We start from the raw sequence: 23,501 nt of genomic DNA on the forward strand, positions 1-23,501 counted from the left end.
GCCCTTTGGATTTCCACCCCAGTCAATTTAAGTGACTTTGATGCTATCATGCAATTTCTATGTAGTTTTCTAGGTCCTAAATTGTGTCAAGCTAACATTAAAGGTATAGTCTTGCTGTGAGTACCCTAGCCATATGTTATCAGGTCGTATAACTGTAAAATGCTTGGTGACCAATAATTACTCCCTCAATTGGGGTATACTGTGCTTTTACAGGAGGGGCAGGGAGAAGTGGGAAAGTCATAGAATTCCACAACATCATTTTCCAGGCTTGGAGGAACTGCTCGAAATTCTTCTTCTGAGGAGGACAAGAGAAGCATTTCTTTGATTCAATGGCCACTCTAGTTATTTTAAACCAACTTTACAATCGTTCATCAAGGAATGCTTTTGGTTATGGAAAGTCGTGAGGGTTTTATTGGTTAGAAAGAGGACAAACTCTAGGCATAAGATTGCTTGTCATAAAATTAAAGCCTTTAAAATCCAGGAATGGACTCTAAAGCTTCTAGAAGTGTTTGTAGAAGAGTTTACACACGAGCGCAATGCAAGCAAATCCAAATCGTCCCACATTATAAGCACGTGTTTGGAAATTGAATGAAGGAATGTGGTGCAAACGACGACCTCTGAGCAGTAAACTATCTTCCTTCAAAACCGATCATATAAATTTGTATATTCTAATGTGCGATGTTTCTATATATATATATATATATATGTATATATATATTTAAACTCAAATAATTTGAGGTCAACAGCAAAGGTAAATTGTCTCCGAAGAACTTCAGTCACTTTGTAAGGAATAAAAGGCTGAGTTCTTATCATTGAAATTACTTCCTACATAAACAATCCACCGGTTTCCTGAAAATGCCTGTGTTCTTTTGTTAAACACTTGCAGTTGGTTTGAATTGAGGTAATGTCAACTGACCCTAGATGATAATGCAGACTTGCGATTGAACGTTCGTTGCGGAAACAGGTTGAGTCTCGGCAGATCCGACTTTTAGATGATTGCGTTCAACCTCTGCAATATTCTCGAACGCTTGTTGGACTTTTGAAGGACTTATTCTATTCCCAGTTAAGTTTCTTTTTTTCTCTGCTTGTCGTGTGCGGTGAATAGCAAAGGCTGTATCTTCATATCGCTGTTGGATGTATGCTTGAAGCTCTGAAGAAGTCCTCTTTTTGCTCATACGACCGACCTCCAAGGAAAGTGGAAGATCTCATTTATTTATCCCCAAAAGACAAGCATGAAATGCTTGGATGCGTCAGAAGTTGAAGTTTACGCGAAAATGTTTAAAATCCTTCACAATCATAGAGGCTTTCGAGAATATTATAAAGGAAAAAGTTAATGTTTACATCCTCTCAGAGCCCACCACAGTCGCCATGACAGTTGTTCCCTCATGTTCATTCCCAGACCCTTGGCTGTGTTGCTATTTGCGTGGGAGGGACATAGCGCACAGTCCTTATAGAGGTCACGTCCAAATCAAAAACAAAGAGTCTTCGTAAGGAGCAAAACTTGATCAGGTTTGTAAACCTTTTTGGCCTTTTTTGATTTGTCAAATCATTATTACAAGTAAAATAAGGTGAAAACGAAGGTAGTCCCGTGGGATCCCCGGTGGGTAGGCGTGGATGCTAATATATAGCCTGGAGAGAGAGGAGTGGAGCTGCATCTTTGCAAACAGTAAAAAAATACTAACTTTAAGAAGCAAATTAAGAGCCTCCAAGGAACAGGTAAATGACTTTTCAGTGAAGCTTGAATCTCTTTTAAGGCTGTTTATTATCAATGAATTTTGCTAGTTTGCCTATTTGTTTTTTTCTTCGATGGAGGTATAACAGTAAGGGATGCTCTCGCTACATAACAATACGCATGATTGTGGATCTTGATAAGAACTGAACTTACCTTTCATAAACTTTTGGTGTAAAGCGGAGATGATTTACGTTGGCATAATAGTGTGTTTAATTCTGAGATTCTATTCGCGTCCTTTCGCAAGCGATCTACTCGAAATTTAACATTGTACTTGTGAACATTAACTCCACTCCTGCCATGTTGCAAAATTTGAATAGATATATCTTTAATTCTTTCCATCACCTCTCCTGGTGACAAAAGGCCCTACGGATTATATTTGATACAATTCGGTCCAGCGATCTCTAAATATTATTAAAAAGTAGGGTCCTTTCACACGCATGTTTATTCTGGAGCTGAACGCTTGTAAAAGCGTGATGACAATATTCACTGCTCAATGATCTCGCTTCAGCACGTGAAGGCCAGTTTATTAAATGCCAAATCATAAATTTTTCACACTTGAACTTGTATTTAAACTAAATTGACCAAGGGCTCGCAACTAAAAATAGATTTACATCAAATTTTTTACTACCATTGCAGAATGACCTTTTCATTAGTTTTAATTTGTAATCGCATTTACGAAAAGCCATAATTATCATGATTGACTTTGTTCGGAAACTCTGCCCACGTAACCTAGGGATCTCCCGTCGTAGTGTAGACAGTGAAGTCTTGAATTTGTCTGCAATGCTGAAAAGATTCAACGTTTGGAAGATTTACTTTAGAGTGAACCCTTTTGTTTAATATTGTTTTTTGTTATTGAGTAAATAAACCCAAATTTGCATGATTGAAATCAAACACGAGTCGAAATAATTTGTCGGAAAATGCTTCGTTATGCTTTTAAGTTTGAATGGCTTTGAAGTGACAGAAACAATAAATACGGTTCCAATTTCCTTTCCTGATATAAGGTGTGAGGTGACGAAGTGAACTGAGGGTCGAGTTCAGACCATTTTCATGCTCTCCAGTACCGAATTATTCAGAGTTTTCTTTCGCTGACCGGGGATGAACTGCTCCCATTCAGCCAGGAACTTATAATGTAGCTTGCAAATTCTTTCAGACAACTGACCAATGTCTTAATTTTTTTTTTTTTTTTTTTTTTTTTTTTTCAATTTTTAAGTTTGTTGGTGGTTTTGAAAATTCAATTGGCATCAGTGGGAATTTTAATGGTGAACAATTGTATTGTTTATTAATTCAAATTTGATTACCTTTTTAAGGTCATTCAAGTTTTGTCTTGTTCGTTGTTCAGGTAAGGTATAAAAATCTACTTGTGCAATAATGGAAGTTCCTAATAGGCGGATTCATGCTGACGTCATTGTTTACATTTTTGCTCATTTGCATACGGCTTTTCGGAAAGAAGGAAGCATGTTAGCTACAATTTGACTTCAGGCAGCTAAAGAGCTAGAAAACCTTAGTACATGGTGAAATTTTTAGCTCTTTGGGTGGAATATTCAAGGAGAAATAGTCCATCAAAAACTGCAAAATTTCTGGGTGGCAAAAGCGCTCATGAGCTCATATATTCTATGTAAAATTTTGAGTTTTTAAACCCGTGTTGCACAAAAAGTATTCAATGCATCAGGCTCGTATTCATCGGCCGAGTTAATCGTACTTCGATCTTTCGAAATTCAGAACTGATTTATTTTTAGCTCCACCAGAAACTGAATTGCTTATGCTAATGAGGCAAATATTGTAAACAAGGATTCCCCTATACCTAAACACTCTTGAATACCTGATTACAAGATCTTACAATCTCCTCTACCCTCCCCCTCATCATCTTCAAGATAAAAAAAGTACTTTGTCTTCTATTAATTTCCGTTGGACATAAGCTTCTCACCGCCAATAATTAGTATATCTTCTTTCACTTTAGTCCGAAGGAGTATATTTTTTTTTCCTCTGGATACAGTTTTTTCCTACGCGAAGCTTTTGAACCATAGCTTACAGCGAAAAAAAAAAACCAAAGTAAGAAATTTCTTTTTTGGCGATGCTTCGTGATAAACAACGTTTTATGAGCGTCCGAATTTCGCGATCTCCTGTGATTTTATTGTGGCTTATTAACCTTTTCAACGTAAAAAAGCAATATTAGAGGGGCTCCCACGTGTGGGAGCCCCTTTCACTAATAGTTTCGACAGAACAAGAATCGATCAAGATATGTCATTTTCTACTCGGGAGAAGTTTCACTCGTTCACTGGCTATTTATTGCTTGTCGGTGATTGGTTCAAAGGGCTGGTCATAAATGCAATGTGAACTTCCAGGCCAATCTACAGATGAACAGAAATTGATATACCGAGAGGATAAACGTGCTTCACAGAACTAGAATTTGCTACAGAGAAATTCACTAGGTTGTCGCCAATGAATTTGAAACTTCCCGAGTTCCTTTGGCAGCCATATACCGTGAAGTTTGGATCCGATCATTCAAAACAAGTGAAACTTAGGAAAATCGCCGACTGGAAGTATTTTGCTCATTAAGATTAAAAAGACGTGCAATGAGGTCTCCATCGTTTGAACTTTTTAGACTGATTTTCATTTGCCGTACACTTGCACCTTTCAGCCAACATGGCAGACATAAACATCGCCGGTGTGGTATCCATTGTTGTGTTTTATCTGTTGATACTTCTCGTTGGCCTGTGGGCGGCTCGTCGGCGGAAGGAAGGTGAAGAAGAAGCCATGCTGGCCGGCAGAAGTATCGGAATATTTGTGGGTACATTCACCATGACAGGTAAAAGAGGTGTTCCGACAGGAAAGAGAATTGAAATTATTTTTTTCATACTCGGGTTCCTTCGTGAAAGCGGTTGTAATAATAAGATATTTAAATGACAAAGCTGAACTAATACTGCTCACACCTGACGGTATCTGATGGCTCGTTATTAATCTCTGCAGGACCGATTTGTCCCAATTTCTTTTTGTTCTTTTATCAAGTATTTGTTTTCGTGTTTGTTTGTTTTATTTTTTCAGTTACATATTGATTTACTCTTTCTAAAGACGTTTCTTGGGAAAGTTAACCAATTATTCATTTTTTTGGTGTGTGTGACACCATTTAAATGGTAGCAGTTCCATTTTCCAAAGTACATTAAAGAACACATGATTCTTCATGCCGCAAATAAGATCTGACGCAACAATTAACAAACTTATTTTAGCTACCAGCGACCAGAAATTGAAAATTACACGAATCCTCCGGAGCTCATCCACCTTTCTTTAAAATTGTAGAGACTCGTTTTGAGTATGAGGCTTAACAGGCCCTTTAACTTCATAGTTTGGCGCCATTTCGCGAAACATCCTATTCATCCTCCGCTACCAACTGGCACGAATCTTTTACGCTTCCTACACTGAGTAAGGGACTCCTTAAGTGTTTCCATCTGTTTTGCTAACTTTCAATTTCTAATCGCAAGTAGCTAGTGTTTGTTTATATACAACTTATAAATTGCCAGTAGAGGAAATTTCTTGTAACCAATGGTATATTAAGACATCTTTATCACATGCCAGATACAACCTACAAAAATAGCTAAAATACAAAACAAGATGCAATCTACAGTCGACAACGGCGACGGCAACGAGGATGTGGCAAAACAAAGATGTAATGGGCAGAACAATAGCTCAGCACGTACGTTTTTAAAACACGGTACACTTCTTAGTCGTCCTTTGCAAAACAACAACGTAACATCACCAAAATTTGCGTGGTCTGAGAACGAAATCCACAACGGCAATTTATTTCAGTTTCCATTTATGCTAAGGTTGATGTGTGGCGCCATAAGAGACGGTTGCAAAATTATAACTAAAAATATCAATTCATTTTTTAATCGATATCTTTCTCGGTGTTTTCCTCCTGACTGCTTAAGGTCCCTAATAAAATTTAAGATGCTAAATACACGTGCTTGTTACTTCAATAGCAACATGGGTGGGCGGAGGATACATTAATGGTACAGCAGAAGTGGTGTTTGACACAGCACAAGGTCTTGTTTGGACACAGGCTCCCTGGGGATATGCTTTGAGTTTGGTTATAGGTGAGTGGAAAAAGAAAGGCAACACTGTAAAAACATCATTGAACGGAACTAGAGTGGAAACAAATCTTAGTACACGACCATTGAAGCATCCCTGGATAAGCTTGTAGTTGAGAGCAAGTTCGCTTGGGAAGGAAGTGGCCGGCTAGCGACTAACGTCCTTGTTGCGCGTTTCAGACAATCCTATTGCTTGTTTTTTCTTTATTTGATGATGTGCAAATGTGTGATTCGTGAATCGATCTCTAATTTTATCATTTCCGAGAGGAATACCACAGAAATAAGTCATACAATCGCGAAAAAGTGGCGGAAATGTATTAGGGTGCAATGACATGAAACCCGGCGGAGAACGGTATAACGTGATGTTCCTCTAATTTTAAGGTGGCTTGGCCTTTGCCAAAATCATGCGCAAAAAAGAGTACTTCACTATGCTTGATCCCTTCCAAGAAAAGTACGGTCCGCGCATGGGCGGACTGTTGTACATTCCTGCTCTGTTGGGTGAAATATTTTGGTCTGCAGCTATCCTGGCAGCTCTTGGAGCCACCATCAGTGTGGTGATTAGCCTAGATGAAACTACCTCCGTTATTGTCTCCGCTTGTATCGCTATTTTCTACACTCTGATTGGTGGACTATACTCTGTCGCTTACACGGATGTCATCCAACTCGTCTGCATCTTCGTAGGATTGGTGAGTATAGTCAGCGGCTTCAAGGAGCTACGTCATATGACCTTACATTTTTATGGAAGGATAAATTTGTTTTAAATGAGGGATACTCTGATGTAATCATTTGCCAGGGTACATCAACACCAATGAAGGATGATGAGGCCGTGAAGGAACGGGGATGGGTATGGACGATAAAGATCGTCACGGGCTGCAGATGACCAAATTTACGACTGTAGACTCCATATTCGAGATGGACAGAGTTCCTTTAGCTCCTGTAAAATTTTATTTCTAAACATATTACATTTATTGAAACTTGTCTGTCACGAAAAAAATTTCGATGTATCAAGAAAAGATCTTTCCAGTTTCGTCATTGTGCTGCTGTTTTTGTTCCGTTAGGCGTGGGTGTTTGGGACATTTTGCGCACTAACCTCCTCGGTCTTTTCCTTCCAGTGGCTCAGTATTCCCTTCGCCATGACACATTCAGCAGTAAGCAGTATTTCAGACACATCCACGCAGTGGGTTGGTGAATGGTCCAACACATATGTCGGAGTATGGCTCGATTTTGCGTTGTTGCTGGTAAATGTCCTTCCTTCTTCCTGCAAAATCCGACAACGTCTATCCTATTATGTGTTGTTGCCTTGTATTCTAGTTATTCAGTGAGTCTAATAGGGAGACACAAACAAGTAACACTCCCAACTTTCCTATACTCTCTAATCCCGAGCGTAGCATAAATAATGGTGCAGTAATAATATCGAAACACTTGTAATGTTACTGACTGATGTATACCACAGCTATGAGACTAAGATCTGATTAGACATACACTTTATAGTGCTTGATTATTATGAACCCTTTGCGCCCTAACATCAGTATGTATATTTTACATACTCTTCTGTATACATTTTCTAAGGTACTGACGAGGAAGACAGTCAAGAGCTTCTAGTGATCATTTCCTTTATTCTCGTAACCCTAATGCGTGATTCAGGGGTGACAATAACATCAGTATGTATATTTTACATACTCTTCTGTATACATTTTCTAAGGTACTGACGAGGAAGACAGTCAAGAGCTTCTAGTGATCATTTCCTTTATTCTCGTAACCCTAATGCGTGATTCAGGGGTGACAATATAAGGAGAAATTTGACGCCAGTCACTCATAGGGGTCAACGGGTTAAGTCTGAAATGGCTTGAGTTAACGGCTGTTAAGTGGAGGGGGACAGGAGGGCGGGAGCCCGGGAGAACACGGGGCGGGAGAGGGAGAGAAGCGGGAAAACAAGGGGCGGGAGAGGTCCCACTTTTCAAATCAAGTTACCGTGGAAGCTACCAGTTCTCGTAGCAAGTTTTGGAGAACACCCTGTCAGTAAAGTTTTCGAATATTTCCGAGAGTGATATGTGTTTTATCTCCTGTGCAGACATTTGGTGGTATTCCATGGCAAGTTTACTTTCAGCGAGTGTTGTCCTGCAAAACAGCAGCTAAGGCCAGGGGTCTTTCCTTCGCAGCCTCGTTCGGATGTATCCTAATGGCTATTCCGGCGGTCCTCATTGGAGCGATTGGTCGGTCTGCAGGTAAATACCTGATTCCTTACTCAAGAAGGAAATATTCTATCATCTTCCATGACTTTTTAGCTTTAATTTGCATGTGCTTTTTAGACAAGAGTCTATGCTCGTACATTTCAGATACAAGAAAAACCACAATTTTGCCAACGTTTTGAATGAATTGGTCTTTAATGTTAATTTGAAATATCTCGTCAACGAAGTTCAGCAAGCATACTAAGTAAAAGTTGTGATGAGGCCTATTGGTCTTATTAAAGCAACTAATGTGTTATAGCTTTATCGAGTTAACTCATCAACGAAATACCTAAATCTTCTTTGATTTCACTCTAGACTGGACCAAGACAGATTACTTTAAGCCGTCTGGTAATGCCACCAATCAGACGGCCGAGTTTAAACAGTCATTGGTTCTTCCCATGGTGCTTCAGTACCTCACACCAACAGCTGTTTCCTTTATTGGCTTGGGTGCTGTGTCTGCCGCTGTCATGTCGTCCGCAGACTCCAGCATCCTCTCTGCCAGCTCCATGTTTTCTCGAAACGTCTATAAACTTATCTTCAGACAAAAAGTAAGTGATAACAGTATGCGATCACAGCAATGTTTCTATGATCTCCCACTGAAAATGCATAAGTAAGTCTTCAGTATCGTATCCTTGTCTCTTGGATTTGATATGGCTTCTTTGCGGATTATTCTATTGGGATCTCTAGTTTCTAGGGTAGTGTTTTTAAGCACGATCTCAGAACACTACTTCCGTACCTGACGATTTGAAATTCGTCAAACCTTCCTTGAGCAGATGTGTTGAGACCAATCAAATAAGTGGAGGATATTTGTCTTGCAAAAATCTTCGAGGCATCTGAAAATGTGTACGGCATAAAATGCCTAGTAGCTTCTCTCTCTACAAAAGTTAGCGATTTTACAAACGTCTTTATGAATTCTTGTTTCCTTTGCAGCTGTTGCTTGGTCGTTATCTGCTCTGACGATAGGCTAACGTTCGAACCATCAACTATAGAAACTCTTTACGTCGGCCAATTGGCACTCCCATCTTATCTGATAAAACCAAATTATCTTGTAATACCCTTCACCAACGCAGCATCAGTTTCTTTAGATACTTACCCCCTTTGATGCTTAGTGTCGCTCAACGAAACTAAACAACAGCCTTTATGAAGACGTAATAAATTCAGGTCTGTCTGATCCCTCCCTACCTGAGCATCTCGAATGTGTGAAACGTTGAGTAACAACGCTCAACTAAAGGCACAACCTTAATTTTCAGGCCTCCGAGAGGGAAGTTGTGTGGGTGATGCGTATAGCCATATTTGGAGTTGGCGCGGCCGCTACAGCCATGGCTCTGGCAGTGGGGTCTATCTACTCGTTGTGGGCCTTGTGCAGTGACCTGGTTTATGTGATCCTGTTCCCGCAGCTTTGCTGTGTCATCTACCTTAATGGCACCAACACTTATGGCTCCTTCATGGGCTACGTACTGGGCATGGTGCTACGCATTGGGGGAGGGGAGGATAAAATTGGTATTCCACCGCTCATTAAGTACCCGTATTACAATGACGTGGATGGCCAATTGTTTCCTTTCCGTACCTTGGCTATGATCGTTTCATTTGTCACAATTGTTGTGGTGTCGTACTCTCTGAAGTTTTTGTTTGAGAGGAAAATTATACCACTGAAGTTTGATTTCCTTCGTTGCTTTAGGCAATATGATTTACAAAAACAAACAGGTGCTGAGAAATACGCAATGGAGGAAAACAGAGCGTATTGACCCTTGAATATCGGAGACATTTTTAAAATATGAATCTGTGGCAGACCTTTTACTTTTGACTTCTCGATACAACGGACCGGAGCTAATAAGTGATCAAGTTGTCATGAACCAAAACTAGTCAGTTACACCGAACCAACTGTGACAACAAATCAGTGTTATCGTTTTAAGAACAGGACGCAAATAAGTAACAGTTTTCGAATGCTAGGGAATAAGCACATTGAAATCGTAATAAATTTGGCGTGCTATCTTAGAGAGTAACGCGAGTTTTTCCTTTGGCCAGTCACAAACTTTAGTATTATTGAATGTAACGAAAGCTTTGCTGCCGAATCTTAAATAATATGGAGATCTTCAGAAGTGAAATGACGCTGATGCAAGTTTTTGGGTTCGATACAAGAAATCACAGATTATGCCAGGGTTGCTCGCAGCCTGTAGTATAAGATGGATTATACGAAGACAAAGGAGACGAGTATAACAATGTGTTACCAACTTTATTTCGCTCTAAACTGAAACCACAACAGCGTATTCAAAGCAAAAAATGCATAAATTAACATAAAAGTAACACCATTCTGTAAGGCATAGTGCCGAGTCCATCCCATCGCCATTTTATTGAGCGACAACCAGAAGAGCCGGTGGCGGAAAAAGGCTTTCAAACTTGAACAACGCAACAAACAAGGAAACTCCTGCAACAAAAACAGCTGAAAAGAAAAAAAAAAAGGGGGGAACAATAGGTTAACACTAAACTATACCCAATAAGAACATGACCCAATATCCACACCAGAGGCAAAGGGGAGGAGCGGGAGGGACATTGTTATACTCGTCTCCTTTATCTTCGTATAATCCATCTTATACTGCAGGCTGCAAGCAGCCCTGGCATAATCTGTGATTATACATCACAACAGTCGCCTCCTATAACAATGTGACTTTGAAGCAGGTCATGTTCAGTTCAGGAGTGGAAAGAGGGTTGAGCTATTATTTTAAATTATTAAACTGAGCATGATGAAATGTTTTGAGTATAGTGTTCGGCGTAGTGCCATGTTTTCAGGGGTGACCATCACAAGTATAGCGCTTAAATTTTCGAGCTTAATTCATCTGACCCTAGCTAAGACTGTTAAGCTTGAACAACAACAACACGCTATGGTCTAACACGCTCTGTTCACGTGCTTTAACCCACTGTGATCGCTTGATACATCTAAAACAAGTTAAGTACTATTCAGAAAGAGAGCACCAAATCCACTGATGCCCCAAGGGATAAAACAGGTTAATGTTACTCCGTGTCAACCTGTCAATCCTCAATGGCTTTACGTACGTTGGCATATTTCTAGAGGCCTCCCTTATTATTGAGACCAGGAAGTATGATTTTAAATCTCGTGTTTACTTTTAGGATAGAAGTTCGCTGCCCGTCGATGTCGGCTTCTTCCTTCTTGTAGTTCATGTTGACTATTGGCTAAAGTGATCGGAACCCCAATTGGAATGTTCAGCAACTGCTTTCGTTGAAAACGACACCACGTTAGCGCGGATTAAAAAAAAACAAACAAACAAAGTGAACTCGCTGAGTGAGGGTTTTTTTAGCCCAAAATTGATTGCTGTCACCTTTTGTATCAATAAGCGTCCCTTAGTTACCTCTGAAAATTTTTGTTATTCATCGAGGCGTGATACACATTTAAAATAGATTACCGGAAAGTTCCCCCAATTCGACCCATACCTCCCTCAGACAAAGTGCTTAACACCCCTATTACGCAACAAAATCGAAACAAAGCCCATTAACTGACGTTCGGGACTTTAAGATTGTTTGAGGAAAACAATACCGAGTTATAAATAGAAGTTGTTTTTAGAAGAAGATTTCATTCTGCTGTAGAAATGTCTTATTCCAGCAAAATAACATTTTAGCATACGAGTAAAGATAACCTTAAACTCTTCTGAGCTAGCTACAGTTCAAGCTTAACCGGCAGACAGCTGAGTATGGTGCACAATAAACCTGCATCTTATCTCGCCTTTCGGCTGATAAAATTTGAAAAGGAGCCAAATAAAACTTAGTAGCTGATTGTATCATTCCCGCACAATTTTCCCGGGGGGGGGGGCGCTTCTACTCGGAATCAGTTTTCTGGTTTCGTGTTAAGCTTAGATACCAACGTCCACTTGTTGCCCTTGTTGATTGTTCATTTCGTCCCTAATTTTGTCTCTAAGGAAATCATCGAAAGCATGCAATAGTACCGATTAAATCAGTTCAAATTCTCTTGTGTATTATATTCAGTTCGGACGTATATCTTTCTCCTTTTTCCGTCGCACTTAAAGTGTACACCCCCTCCTGGGAACTTTCGTCGGGAGTCAAGACTGCGCGAATGACCTCTAAACATAATTTTGACAAGACAAACGTTTTTTATTTCATCAATCATACGTTTGCCTTTATGCATTCTTTGGTTACCGACTTCAGAGCTTTGTTCCCACAGCAGCTGCGACAACAAGCACGCATTACAACAGGTGAGTTGTGCTTCAATTCAGAGTCTGTATCATAACCCACACTACCTAAGTTTTCATTTAAGGACACTGTGAACATTTTCAACTCAGAAAAACGCATAATGATAAGGAAACGGTTTTGTAAAACGTCACTCATCCGGTCCGGCTATCAATAGATCGACGAGGACCCTGAGTCCGGGCATACCGATAGTTGCATTAATCGAGAGCTTTACGCTCGACTCAACGTTTACAAATCTGTTCCTGACTAAGAAACTAAGATGTTTTCGAGAAGTAAGTAAATGGAGATCTTTCCAAGACTTATCGAGATAGCAGGTATAATTAATGCGTTAAGTCACGGTTATGCAACTCGAGGCAGCCTTAAACAAAGTACACCCTGAACAGGATCACATAACGTCGTCGCTTGTTTTTGTGAATTTCGCTGTATTGGTCGATATTTTAATTAGACAATTTATTTCTGTTCAGTGCCATTAATAGCTGACTACTTCAAGGTGAGTTTCTGGTTATCATAGTGACCGCTAAATCAATTTTTTTTTAAAATAACGGTATTTCAAAGAATGAAGTTTCCTTATCTCGTGCTGCTATCAAATCAATTAAGTTTCCTCGAGTTGAATTTGTTTCTTCTAGAAAAGTTTGCATTTCTGAAACAGACAGTTTATATATCCTTAACTCTTAACCGCATATTCGGTTAAAAGGGTCAGTTTCAACGAAATAATCACAGATTCAAAGCGCAGGTCAAAGTCCTGATTATGTTTGCTTATTTAAGTATGTTTACAGGCATTGCGCCAGTCTCGGCCGTCACTAGGCTGCATAACTGTTCTTAAAATAGTTACTCCTCATCAAATCCGACATTCTAACACTGGATCAAGTAGGATGCACGGAGATACTTCTATTTTAAGCAATTTTGTTATGAGGTGATCGATTAACAGGTGACTTATAATTAGCAAATCAGTGCTCAGGTTGTCAAAGATTTTTGCTTATACAATACCATGACAGGAAAATAAATACAGTTGTTGCATTGTTTCTATTCACAACGCCGATAATGATATGCAGAATTGAAGAACGGAATAACGAAACATTTTCTTGGATTCCTTAAGTTAGATTCCAAGAAGATTCGTTCAATCTAATCTCACTTAGTTTTTCCAGCGGAACGCGGACCCTCATTGTTTGGCTACATTCACCGCTACAAAAAGTCCCCCACCCCCTCCCCCGAGTCCGCTCTACAATCATATTTCCCATTTATTAATTTAAACGAGTATAAATGCAAGTGCTGTGAAATAGAATGCTATTATTATTAATGAGCGAATAAGGGAGATTTTTTTAGGCTATTCGTTTGAACTGCATAATTTGTAGCTTTTAATTCCTTTTCTTCATGGTAACACAATGGCAATGCACTGAAAAAATGTAAATAAAAGGCGAAATCAAATACATATAGCGGTGCAACGCAACAACAATCTAACAACTCAGAGACTCATATAAATTAGTATGAAGGTTCCTCGTGCGTCTGCGTTAAGTACATGCACGGTATGCTAGTCTAATCTATAGTAACACTGTTATGACATGCACAGAATGGTTGTTATTCAAGTCCTGACAGTTCTCTTTAATCTTTACACAAGTTTCGCTTTTGCCTGATAAGAAGAGACCAACAACGAATCGCTCTCACTTTTTCCGCATTTTGGACGTGTATCTACTCCGAGTGTTACAACGAATGAGATCGAGAACAAATGACTCACCCTTAGCCATGTGTCCTGTTTTTTCATCCTTTGCCGAATGTTATCACTTGATTGATCTTTTCCCTTCGCAATGTTACCCACTGTCTCACTGTCACTGTTCCCTGGTCCTTAGATTTCCCCTTGCACTTTCAGAGCTATTCATTCCCTGAAAATTGCTAGATCCACATCAGTTGAGCATCTCCTCTGACAAATTGGATCTTTCCCAATGCCTGGTATGATCTTTCTTGGTATTTCATATAAATTGGGGTTTCCACAGACTGCTATCGTAAGGTTTTTAGCGAGATTTTCACTTCTCATGTGCTTCATCGAGATATGAAGCACATGGAAAGTTGCTTGAGTTGCTTGAGGCGCAACCAAAAGCAAACTCTGGCTTTTTAAGGGTTTTGTAAAAGAGACAGGAACAGGGAATGACGAACGGGATACGGAGAACGGTGCATTCGAAATCGGGTCTTAAGAAGGGTGAGTGTCCGAAAATATAAAAAGCGGCATAACTTTTGGACGACAACTTTTGTCACGTAAACATTACTATAAAAATTAATTTTACATTTAACCCTCACATACATTTTCTACACACAAATGAAAATTTCTACATAGGTAACATTCAGCCAAGAAGCCCACGTTGTCATGGCAAAGCGAAGCGCTTTGAAATACGATCCTTCCCTCTTCATTCCGTGTATTTTCGTTTATTCCAATGACGGAGATATTTTTAGGGTCTATAGGAGATGAAATAGGGTTTAGGTTTGTTTGCCATAGTTAAATTATGTAGCATGATATTTTTGACGCTAATAACTGTGTCTGAATAATTTTGATTTATTGTCTCTGGCTGAGAACCGGGGATGAGCGTTTGTAAGCGTTGGTGGCACCAAAGCAGTTTTAATTCTTTTTTTTTTTTAATTATGCAGAGATGATAAACAGAAAGTTCCTGTTTTCGAGGTTATTTTAGATAAATCAGTTGAAAGGTTTTTGTATCCCCATTAAGGTAAAGTAATATGATTTTCCATTGGAGAATACAATGAAAACATCAGTTGCACAGTGTTCCCTTCCCCATATAAATAACTCTTGCATTTGTAGTGAGCATGCCTATTTTTATCTTAGGTCTTGATTTATGAGTAAAACAAGCTATCCTTTTTTTCTCATTGATAGTAAGTTATTTAACAATTCTTGTTTTATTAGAGCTTTGTTTAGAGGAAAACGATTTCTACAGCACACTGCGTTTCTCAAAAGGTTTGATTCATTAGAAAATACCATACAAAAAGTTCAACTTGCTATCGGTTACGCCTCGAGCAATTTTCTCTCCAAAACTTCCCTTGTGATTCATATCTTGATAAAACACGCCGATGTTGATATGCCATCTGTAACAAACTTGTTTTGCGAAAAACTAGTCTAGTGTGTCAAACATTGTCAACTCATACTGTAGTATTATGTTTTCTATGATAATACTTGAAGATATAAACTGCATGGCTCCGCGAGCGCATTAAAAAACAAACAAAACAAACCGCGGCACAAGCTCGCAACAGCATGAGCTCAGTAGCCAGAAAAAAGCCGTGCGGCCCTACGACATGTGAGGTAAGGCCAGTCAAATGCTCATTGAAAGCGCTTTCTAAGGTCGGACAAGCTAGAGAATGTATGACTTGCTGTCATGACGGACGGACCTTGCTACGCCTGGTCCGTACGTGATGGCCTCGAGCCAAATTTTTCCCTTCAGGCCCTCCTGCTCGTTCTATAAGTAAGTAGGAATTCCCAAAAAAAGTGCACTCGTCTTATTTTCTCTCGAAAGCAGACCAAAAGAAAGTGATCCTACCCAAAAATGTCAGACATCAACGTTGCTGGTGTCGTATCGATTGTTTTGTTTTACCTGCTCATTCTTGCCATTGGTTTATGGGCTGCTCGCCGGCGAAAGGACAATGAGGAAGAGACCATGTTAGCAGGAAGAAGTATTGGGATGGTTGTGGGCACCTTTACTTTGACAGGTAATCAGTAGAAATTCCGAATTCTTCGCCACAAATGCAATTTTTTTCATTCACAATTGACTACGGGGAGAACTCTTGTAACAGACTCGTACATTAACAGGAAGTCAAAAGATTCTTCATCATAAGTCAACTTTGTGAGTTGCACTCATTTCATATATAAGGGATATTACATGGCCGCGCGGGGATACGAATTTTATCTTCTCGTGCTGTAAATATCTTTTACTCGTTCGCTTCACTCACTCGTGAGAGATACTTTCGGCACGAATTCTGTTTATTTTATAGATACTGATGAAATTTCAAAAGAACCGGCGGCGCGCCTGAGTGGGAAGCTCTCTTGTAATCGGCCGATCATGTTAGTAACCATGGCGACACCAATATCCTCACACATGAAAGATAAAAATAGTATCTTCACTGCGCGCGATGAAGATATGATTTTTTAGTAAAAGGAAAAATCCTGGTATTTCATCCACATCTATATGATAAACAGTAATTACAATCCATAATTATTTATTTCAGTGTCTATTGCAATCTTAAATTTACAAATTGTACACGTTCTAGGGAGTTTTTCTGAAAAAAATTTAGTGGGTTAAGAACAGAGAGCCGTTCTACGCATTTCGGACAATTCGAGGTAATTCAGCTGTCTTAATCATAACTCTCATTAATTTCCCACGTATAGGTTCACCATCTTCTAATTTGACTCACGCACATCTCTAAGTCCTCTACTGAGGACAAAACAGAGAATTGGCGATGTCTTTAAGGGAGTTCGGGGGATTTCAGGGAACTAGAAAACAAAGCTCCTGCAAATTTTCCACGAGTCAGTTCCCCTCCCTTATAATTCAACTAACGTAGGTCTCAAAGTCTTCTGATTGTTAATTTTGCAAACCTGACAAGTTGTTTGTTTCCATAGCAACATGGGTCGGTGGAGGATACATCAATGGTACAGCGGAAGTACTCTTTGATAAAGACCAAGGTCTCGTCTGGGCCCAGGCTCCGTGGGGCTATGCCCTTAGCCTGGGGTTAGGTAAGTAAGAGAGCGAATTCGGAGGTAGGGAGTTTTATCAAAGGATCTGAAAGATTTTTTCGAGAATTTCCAAACTACTGTCCATGGAATTGCAAATGGTTTGAATCGACAATTGGGATCAAACATACACTTCTTCGTTACGGTTAGGACGACGACTTTAAGCAGGGCGTAGGTGGGCTGGGCCTGACAGAATTAAGTCGTTTCAACTGTTCTCACTTGTCGATGACTCAATCACTGCTAAATCTAAGCCCAGATTAGATTGAAAAAAAAAATTTCAAATTCCAATTCAATGTCGATTCAGTTGATGACAATCCACTTTTTTCGAAGTGCCATTGGTGATTCCTTGCTAGTTATTTAGTTATTTGACTATTCACGTTTAGGTCAGACATCTTGATATCTGACATTTATAAAACTGGCCTATTTATTATAATCTAGTGGCAATGGACAAAATAAGATAACCATAACAAAAAAGAAATGCACTAAGATTTATCAGTAATAGAGTCGAAGAGCCCAAACACAAACAGACCACCTAACTAAATGTATACAGTTAGAAATAACAAGATGAATAGAAAAAAGAAAAATTTTAAACTAGTTGCTCACTTCTCCATAATTTGACCAGTTCAGTTGGTAATCATTATGGAGTTCCTCACAACATGCTTAAAACTTGAAATATTAGATGTTGATCTTCTAGACATTAAAAATACGATTAAAAATCACTGGGTCGTCCTGGATAAATGAGAGATTCTGAAGGCTCTAAAAAAAATTACTTTTTACTATCAGGGGGACTACTTTTTGCCAAGATCATGCGCCAAAGAGAGTACATCACCATGATTGACCCTTTCCAGGAAAGGTACGGTCCACGTATGGGTGGATTGTTATACATTCCAGCATTGTTGGGCGAAGTATTTTGGTCTGGCGCCATCTTGTCAGCTCTTGGTGCCACTGTGAGTGTTGTTATCGGCTTGGATCGCTTCACTTCTGTGGTTGTTTCTGCGTGCATTGCTATTTTCTACACGTTAATGGGTGGACTGTACTCTGTGGCTTACACTGATGTTATACAACTCATCTGCATCTTTGTTGGATTGGTGAGTGTGGTCAGCAGTCTTCTGTTCTGTGACATGCGCGTTATTACAACCTAGACCTAGTCTTTTCTTAAAACCACACGAGGACACGTAATGAAGACGGTTTAGGATTTTAATAACTACTGTGACTGACGCTGGCTCTGAGCCGATCGGCTGATGCTTCATAGCTAGGAACTTAAATCGTGATTTATTCAAAAATGTGTTTTTCATCATACTTTCATTCTGTGTTCGTTCTACAGACATTTTCCCTTGTTTTAATTATACTGCTTCTTCTTCACTTACTAGTGGCTCAGTATTCCATTCGCCATGACTAACAAAGCAGTGACTAGTATCACAAAAGATTCCAGCAAATGGGTTGGAGAGATACCTACAGCAAAGATTGGAGTATGGTTGGACTATGCTATGTTACTGGTAAGCTCCGCTTTTGCTAACCTTTTACCATAGTCCATGATTGTAGCAGTGAAACAAACAACGCTCGTTTTCTCATTATTCGGGCTTGCACGCCCTTTTGCGTTTTAGTGCTCATTTTGTTTCTTCATTTTTACTGACCAGATCTGCGGTGGCCTTCCATGGCAAGTGTACTTTCAGCGTGTGTTGTCGTGCAAGACACCAGGAAAGGCTCGTATATTGTCTCTGAACGCTTCCTTTGGATGCATGTTCATGGCTGTTCCTGCAATACTCATCGGAGCCATCGGCGCCTCAACAGGTAACTTTAAAACATACGTTTTACTCTTTCTGGTCAGGGATTGGGCTTCAATCAGTTACTTTCGCTGGCGAGGGATAGGAGTTTAATGCAATTCTCTGATCATTGACTGCTTACATAATATGCAATGATTATGACGTAACGGAAGGTAGAGTTGATTTTGGGAAGCGAAAGGGTTAGCACTGAAACTGTTGTCCGTGATGCAGTAACAATTATCGCTTTTTCACCTTTATGGATATTTACCAATTATCCCTAGCAAATTTTTTGTCTATTTCGCTTGCGCAATTCGAACCGTCTATTGTCAGAGATTATAACTGAGGTGAAAAACACTCCATTTGACGGAAACCGCTATGTAGGGGTGATACTGAAATATTTGCACCACGCAGAAGTTCCTCTGTCGACAACATATGTCCTTTCTCATGAATCTACTTGGATTCTACCACAAGAAATTCTGTTCTAGTATTTCTTATCGCTGTTTAAGTTATTCCAACATTTTATTTCGAAGATATATTTCACGGAGATGAGGAATGCTTCATTTGATGAAAATCGCGATGCAGAAATGAAAATAGTAATACTTTAACGCCGCCCGGTTGGCTCATATTGTCGAGCACCGGACTGCCGTACGGGAGGTCGAGGGTTTAAGCCGGACCAACACTCATGGTCTTGACTGAGGAGAATGTGCTGCCTTTGCTATGATATCAGCAAACGGTTAGACATTCTAGTCTTCTGGGATTAAGACGAAAAACCGTAGGCCCCGCCTCTTGCATCTTCTCTGTACTGGTTAGCAGGGGACGTTAAAGAACCCACACACTTACAGCAAAGAGTAGGGAACGCAACTCCAGGTTTTGTGGTCTGGTATCCTTGTTATATATAACAGGCCCCCATTTAAACCACCTTCAAGCTGAACTGAGCTAGCCCGTCTAAATATCGTAAATACAAATACTTAGCAGAACTGCCGCAAGGAAAAGGAAGAGAGATCATTAAGTTCATAAATGCCGTCGAAGCCACAAACCGTCTAGTCTTCATGTTGAAAAGATCTCCCGATCCTTGAAGAAACGAACTCTTTGGAGAATATAGTTCACACACCATGTGATCTTAGTAGCACATGTTTGCCCTGCGTACCTGTTTTTTGAGGTTTTCGGGGCACTTCTTTGACAGCACCATTTACACTCTTGATTTTAAAAGAGGCGATATTATAATTTCATTCCTTCCATCCGCAATCAAACAGTCCATAAGGCCACATTGCCCCTTATTTTCCAAAAGGGAGGAAATTCAATCACATTGGTCCTTTCATTAGTAAGTTTATCCTACCTGATTACGAGATTACAAGTCTGAATTTTTTTCCTTTAGATTGGACCCAAACTTCGTTCTACAAACCACCTGAGGGTAACATCACCAACCAAACAGCCTCAGTATATGTCGATAAAACTCTGATCCTTCCCATGGTACTTCAGTATCTCACACCAACAGCTGTGTCCTTCATTGGTCTGGGTGCTGTGTCTGCTGCTGTCATGTCATCCACTGATTCCAGTATGCTCTCAGCCAGCTCCATGTTTGCCCATAACATTTACAAACTCATCTTTAGACAGAAGGTAAGCGCTTTGTAGCCAGGCTCAGTGCTTAAGCTATAAGTTTCCAGGGACTCGACGAGGTCCTCGCATTAGCGGCGGGATGTATTGTATACTAGAGAGTCTACGACGTAGCAAACTCAGTTCTGAATGTAACGCAAAAGGATACCGTCCGTATTTTGCCTCTGAGACTTAACGCTGGCCGATGGGGAAACAAAAAGACGATGGTTGCATGAACCCCTTTTTTGAAAAATTTGGGAACTTCAGCATTACTTACTTGCATTTATTTTTAAGGGGGCTAATTTCAAGTTCCTCTCTCCAAGAATGTCCCCTGGGTGATAACAATTTAAGATGAACAAAATTGAAACGTATCATTCGATATTTCTGTTTTTTAGGCCTCCGAGAAAGAAGTTGTGTGGGTGATGCGTTTTGCCATATTCGGAGTTGGCGCGGCCGCTACAGCCATGGCTCTGTCAGTTGGTTCCATCTACGTGTTATTCCATCTGTGCAGTGACCTGGTGTTTGTGATACTATTCCCACAGTTGTGCTGTGTTATCTATTTCAAAGCCTCCAACACTTACGGCTCCATTGCAGGGTACATATTTGGCCTTTTTCTGCGCGTGGGGGGAGGGGAAGATAAAATTGGTTTCCCAGCCTTCATTAAATATCCATTTTATGACGAGGTTAAGGGTCAGCTGTTTCCGTTCCGTACTTTGTCCATGATTGTTTCTTTTTCTACCATTGTCTCGGTTTCGTTCTTGGCAAAGTACTTGTTTGAACGGGAAATTATACCTTTAAAGTATGATTTCCTGAAGGCCTTTAGGAAAGACGAGGAGAAACACCAGAGGAAACCAGTGGAGGAAAAGTTTATTATGAAAGATTACTGAGACAACAAAATTTGAGAGATACAGTGCAGTTGTGTTGATTCATCCATTCAAAGTTCTAGTTATAGCATTGATGTATGTAGGGTAGCTTGACGTCATAAGAAAAGATATTGTTAGTGAAATAGAGCACCATTAAGAACAGGAGCTATTTTAGTTTAATGTCACTGAAAAAAGTTTAATTATCGAAACATGTATCGATTTTACATATAGATTGTCTGTCTCTGCTAGAATATCATTATGTATAGTTGATTAAGAAAACAATTAAAAAGTTGACTCAAGATTTTTCCTTCGACTTGAACATACTTACTGCGTATCTTCCAACGTGTGATCAGTAACACGAGAAAATACAAACATAGCAGCTTTACTATCTGGCTAGAGCTCTCTAGAGAAACATATTCTCAGCTGAAACAAGTTTATTTACCCGCCATTTGATTCACATTTTAAATTAAGCACTTCTTTTGTTTCTGTATTAGATAAGTATAGACCGATTTCCAGCACAGGACAAAGAACAGTTGTCTATAGGAAACATTTTGAAGTTTATTCTTTTGTTTGTAATCATGATCATTTTTTTGCTCCTCAAACATCTCTATGACCCTACCCTACCCTCCCCCCCTCCTTGTACTCTTACAGTGAAAACCATCATCAAGGGATGTTTAAAAAAAGAACATCAGTGCAGTGTCTATTTCATCACCTTCACACGGACTTGAGATTAAAGACCGCTAAGAAGATCAAATCGTTAAGAATGATGAAATTAAGATGAGATTAAAGAGGATTAAACATCAAATGTTTTACAAAGTACATCATCATGTAAATAAAGTATACAGATCAAAGCTCAAGCCCAGTCGACGTACTGTTATGCATCAATCAAACCCCAAGAATCTGGATTTTTTATTTTTCACTTTAAAAAAACACCGGCAGCCTTGATAACGACGGTACACAACATGCAAACAAAATGCTTCATCTCCTCTCAGCGAGAAATAGGAATCTCGTGTTCATGATCGATTTGATCGTTAAGTAGAATTGAAATGTAGGACAGATTATATAGACTGTGTATTTTGCAAGTTGTACAGAAGATAGCACAATAGGGGGTACGTAGTGAGGTGGTTTCAGTGATATCAAAACATATAACGTGGTTGACTAAATCTGTCTGTACCACCTTATATCAACACCTGTGTAGTATTTAATGCTATTTCTCTACTTGGTGTAACACAAAATTTTCTTTTCTTTTATCCAACTAAGTGTATCAAGCGGCGCTTTCAACGTTGCATATGTCATGTAAACATTGATCAGTGTGGCAGAAGTAATTATTAACTGGCTTTCACGTAGGTCAAAGTACAGGAAATCCTCTTTAAAATTCCTGAACTTAGTTTTAATCATTAGTTTGTTGTGTTACAAATTGTACTCTGCTCCTATTCATGGCGTTTTCTCACAAATGTTATCCAAAAGTGTTTCATCTCAACTTTAACTTGATTAATATTACGAGTAGTTTTTGTTTTTGAAACCATTATTTAGATTAGAGATTCAACTTTACTAAGACGTCAGAAATCAATACTTGACACATGCGCAGTGCTACAGTTCCTCGAGCGCAAAACTTGATCACGAGAGAAACTGCTGAACACTGAACGCTACTCATAATCGTTTAAGCCCATCTTGAAACAACTTAGTTATTTTCACCTGCACGAACCTTCTCCAACCGGTCTTTTTCACGCAAATTGATAGAGGATGACTGAAAATCCTCGAGCAATCCAGTCCAAGTCTTAAATGTGGTTGGATAAATGACTGTGTACAATCCAGCGAAAATAAAGGCGTTAGATCTGCTCACGTGCATTTAGCAATGTCAGGGTCAAATTGAAGTCTGTCGTCTCACCTTGCTCCTCCAAAGTTAGTTTTAGCATTTAAATCGTCTTTGCATATATTTCTCATGTGGTCTACTCGGTCCACACACATTTAGTGTTGTATTACAATTTGTTGGCGTTTCTAACAAACAGACTTCTCCAAACATAGTCAGTTCCGATGTTATTTTTGGGAAGTGCCAGGAGAGGTCGGCTGTTTCACTGCATGAATCGACTTAAGCACTTTATTCCATTAAAGATAAGAAGTTTCTGTCACGGGAAAGCAGTATTTGTACGTGTGATAACCGTGTGCTACATAACTCTACATAGAGCACAGTCAAAGGGCAATTTCATTCGTCAGAAGAGTTATCAAATTGCAATTTCTAGGCAAGTATATCGAAGAGCAACACTCTGCAGAAATGGGAGACATCAACGTTGCTGGAGTTGTG

At 39.5% G+C, this 23,501-nt stretch overlaps 3 protein-coding genes and 1 long non-coding RNA gene across 11 annotated transcripts in view; 3 read left to right on the forward strand and 1 right to left on the reverse strand.

Annotated features, from left to right (window-relative positions):
* Positions 1-1,404: 1,404 nt before the first annotated feature.
* Positions 1,405-10,147, forward strand: LOC111322190 (high-affinity choline transporter 1). 6 transcript variants are annotated; one of them, XM_022925258.2, is made up of 9 exons: positions 1,430-1,509; positions 3,040-3,071; positions 4,371-4,538; positions 5,707-5,820; positions 6,196-6,500; positions 6,927-7,052; positions 7,886-8,039; positions 8,358-8,590; positions 9,293-10,147. In XM_022925258.2, the coding sequence occupies exons 3-9, from the start codon at positions 4,376-4,378 to the stop codon at positions 9,785-9,787; spliced, it is 1,590 nt and encodes a 529-aa protein (XP_022780993.1). In that variant the 5' UTR covers positions 1,430-1,509; positions 3,040-3,071; positions 4,371-4,375; the 3' UTR covers positions 9,788-10,147. The 6 variants fall into 6 exon arrangements, with proteins under 6 accessions (XP_022781000.1, XP_022781025.1, XP_022780993.1 ...); XM_022925281.2 differs by lacking the exon at positions 1,430-1,509 and adding an exon at positions 1,526-1,716; XM_022925265.2 differs by lacking the exon at positions 3,040-3,071 and having other exon boundaries at positions 1,405-1,509.
* Positions 10,148-10,256: 109 nt separating this feature from the next.
* On the reverse strand, positions 10,257-14,472 carry LOC148732582 (uncharacterized). Its single transcript, XR_015999855.1, has 2 exons — positions 13,993-14,472; positions 10,257-10,482 (listed from the first exon to the last, which is right to left on the reverse strand). It is a non-coding gene; the product is annotated as an uncharacterized LOC148732582 (long non-coding RNA).
* LOC111321464 (high-affinity choline transporter 1) lies at positions 12,141-21,500 on the forward strand. Of its 3 annotated transcripts, none has more exons than XM_022924359.2 (8): positions 12,141-12,265; positions 15,770-15,962; positions 16,870-16,983; positions 17,764-18,068; positions 18,351-18,476; positions 18,618-18,771; positions 20,119-20,360; positions 20,732-21,500. In XM_022924359.2, exons 2-8 carry the CDS (start codon positions 15,800-15,802, stop codon positions 21,221-21,223), a joined length of 1,596 nt encoding a protein of 531 aa, XP_022780094.2. In that variant the 5' UTR covers positions 12,141-12,265; positions 15,770-15,799; the 3' UTR covers positions 21,224-21,500. The 3 variants fall into 3 exon arrangements, with proteins under 3 accessions (XP_022780094.2, XP_022780084.2, XP_088612666.1); XM_022924349.2 differs by having other exon boundaries at positions 12,154-12,265; positions 15,773-15,962; XM_088756540.1 differs by lacking the exon at positions 12,141-12,265 and adding an exon at positions 15,356-15,558 and having other exon boundaries at positions 15,773-15,962.
* A 1,617-nt stretch (positions 21,501-23,117) lies between these two features.
* LOC111321474 (high-affinity choline transporter 1-like) overlaps positions 23,118-23,501 on the forward strand; it is a 9,081-nt gene continuing 8,697 nt past the window's right edge. Inside the window, exon 1 of the mRNA XM_022924371.2 lies at positions 23,118-23,501. This exon is cut by the window's right edge and continues 133 nt beyond it. Within this exon, the coding sequence (XP_022780106.1) occupies positions 23,472-23,501 (30 nt within the window). The 5' untranslated portion in view covers positions 23,118-23,471.

Source organism: Stylophora pistillata, chromosome 4 (assembly GCF_964205215.1).
Source record: "Stylophora pistillata chromosome 4, jaStyPist1.2, whole genome shotgun sequence".
NCBI classification, from domain to species: Eukaryota; Metazoa; Cnidaria; class Anthozoa; order Scleractinia; family Pocilloporidae; genus Stylophora; species Stylophora pistillata.

What these genes read in the sequence shown, in the direction of transcription:
- LOC111321464 (XM_022924359.2), top strand. Translation starts at nt 15,800, where the DNA reads ATGTCAGACATCAACGTTGCTGGTGTCGTATCGATTGTTTTGTTTTAC. An exon ending in GGGCACCTTTACTTTGACAG is followed by an intron (nt 15,963 to 16,869) that starts GTAATCAGTAGA and finishes TTGTTTCCATAG; the next exon opens with CAACATGGGTCGGTGGAGGA. An exon ending in TCTGCATCTTTGTTGGATTG is followed by an intron (nt 18,069 to 18,350) that starts GTGAGTGTGGTC and finishes TTCACTTACTAG; the next exon opens with TGGCTCAGTATTCCATTCGC.
- LOC111322190 (XM_022925265.2), top strand. Translation starts at nt 4,376, where the DNA reads ATGGCAGACATAAACATCGCCGGTGTGGTATCCATTGTTGTGTTTTAT. An exon ending in TGCTTTGAGTTTGGTTATAG is followed by an intron (nt 5,821 to 6,195) that starts GTGAGTGGAAAA and finishes TCTAATTTTAAG; the next exon opens with GTGGCTTGGCCTTTGCCAAA. An exon ending in TCGATTTTGCGTTGTTGCTG is followed by an intron (nt 7,053 to 7,885) that starts GTAAATGTCCTT and finishes TCTCCTGTGCAG; the next exon opens with ACATTTGGTGGTATTCCATG.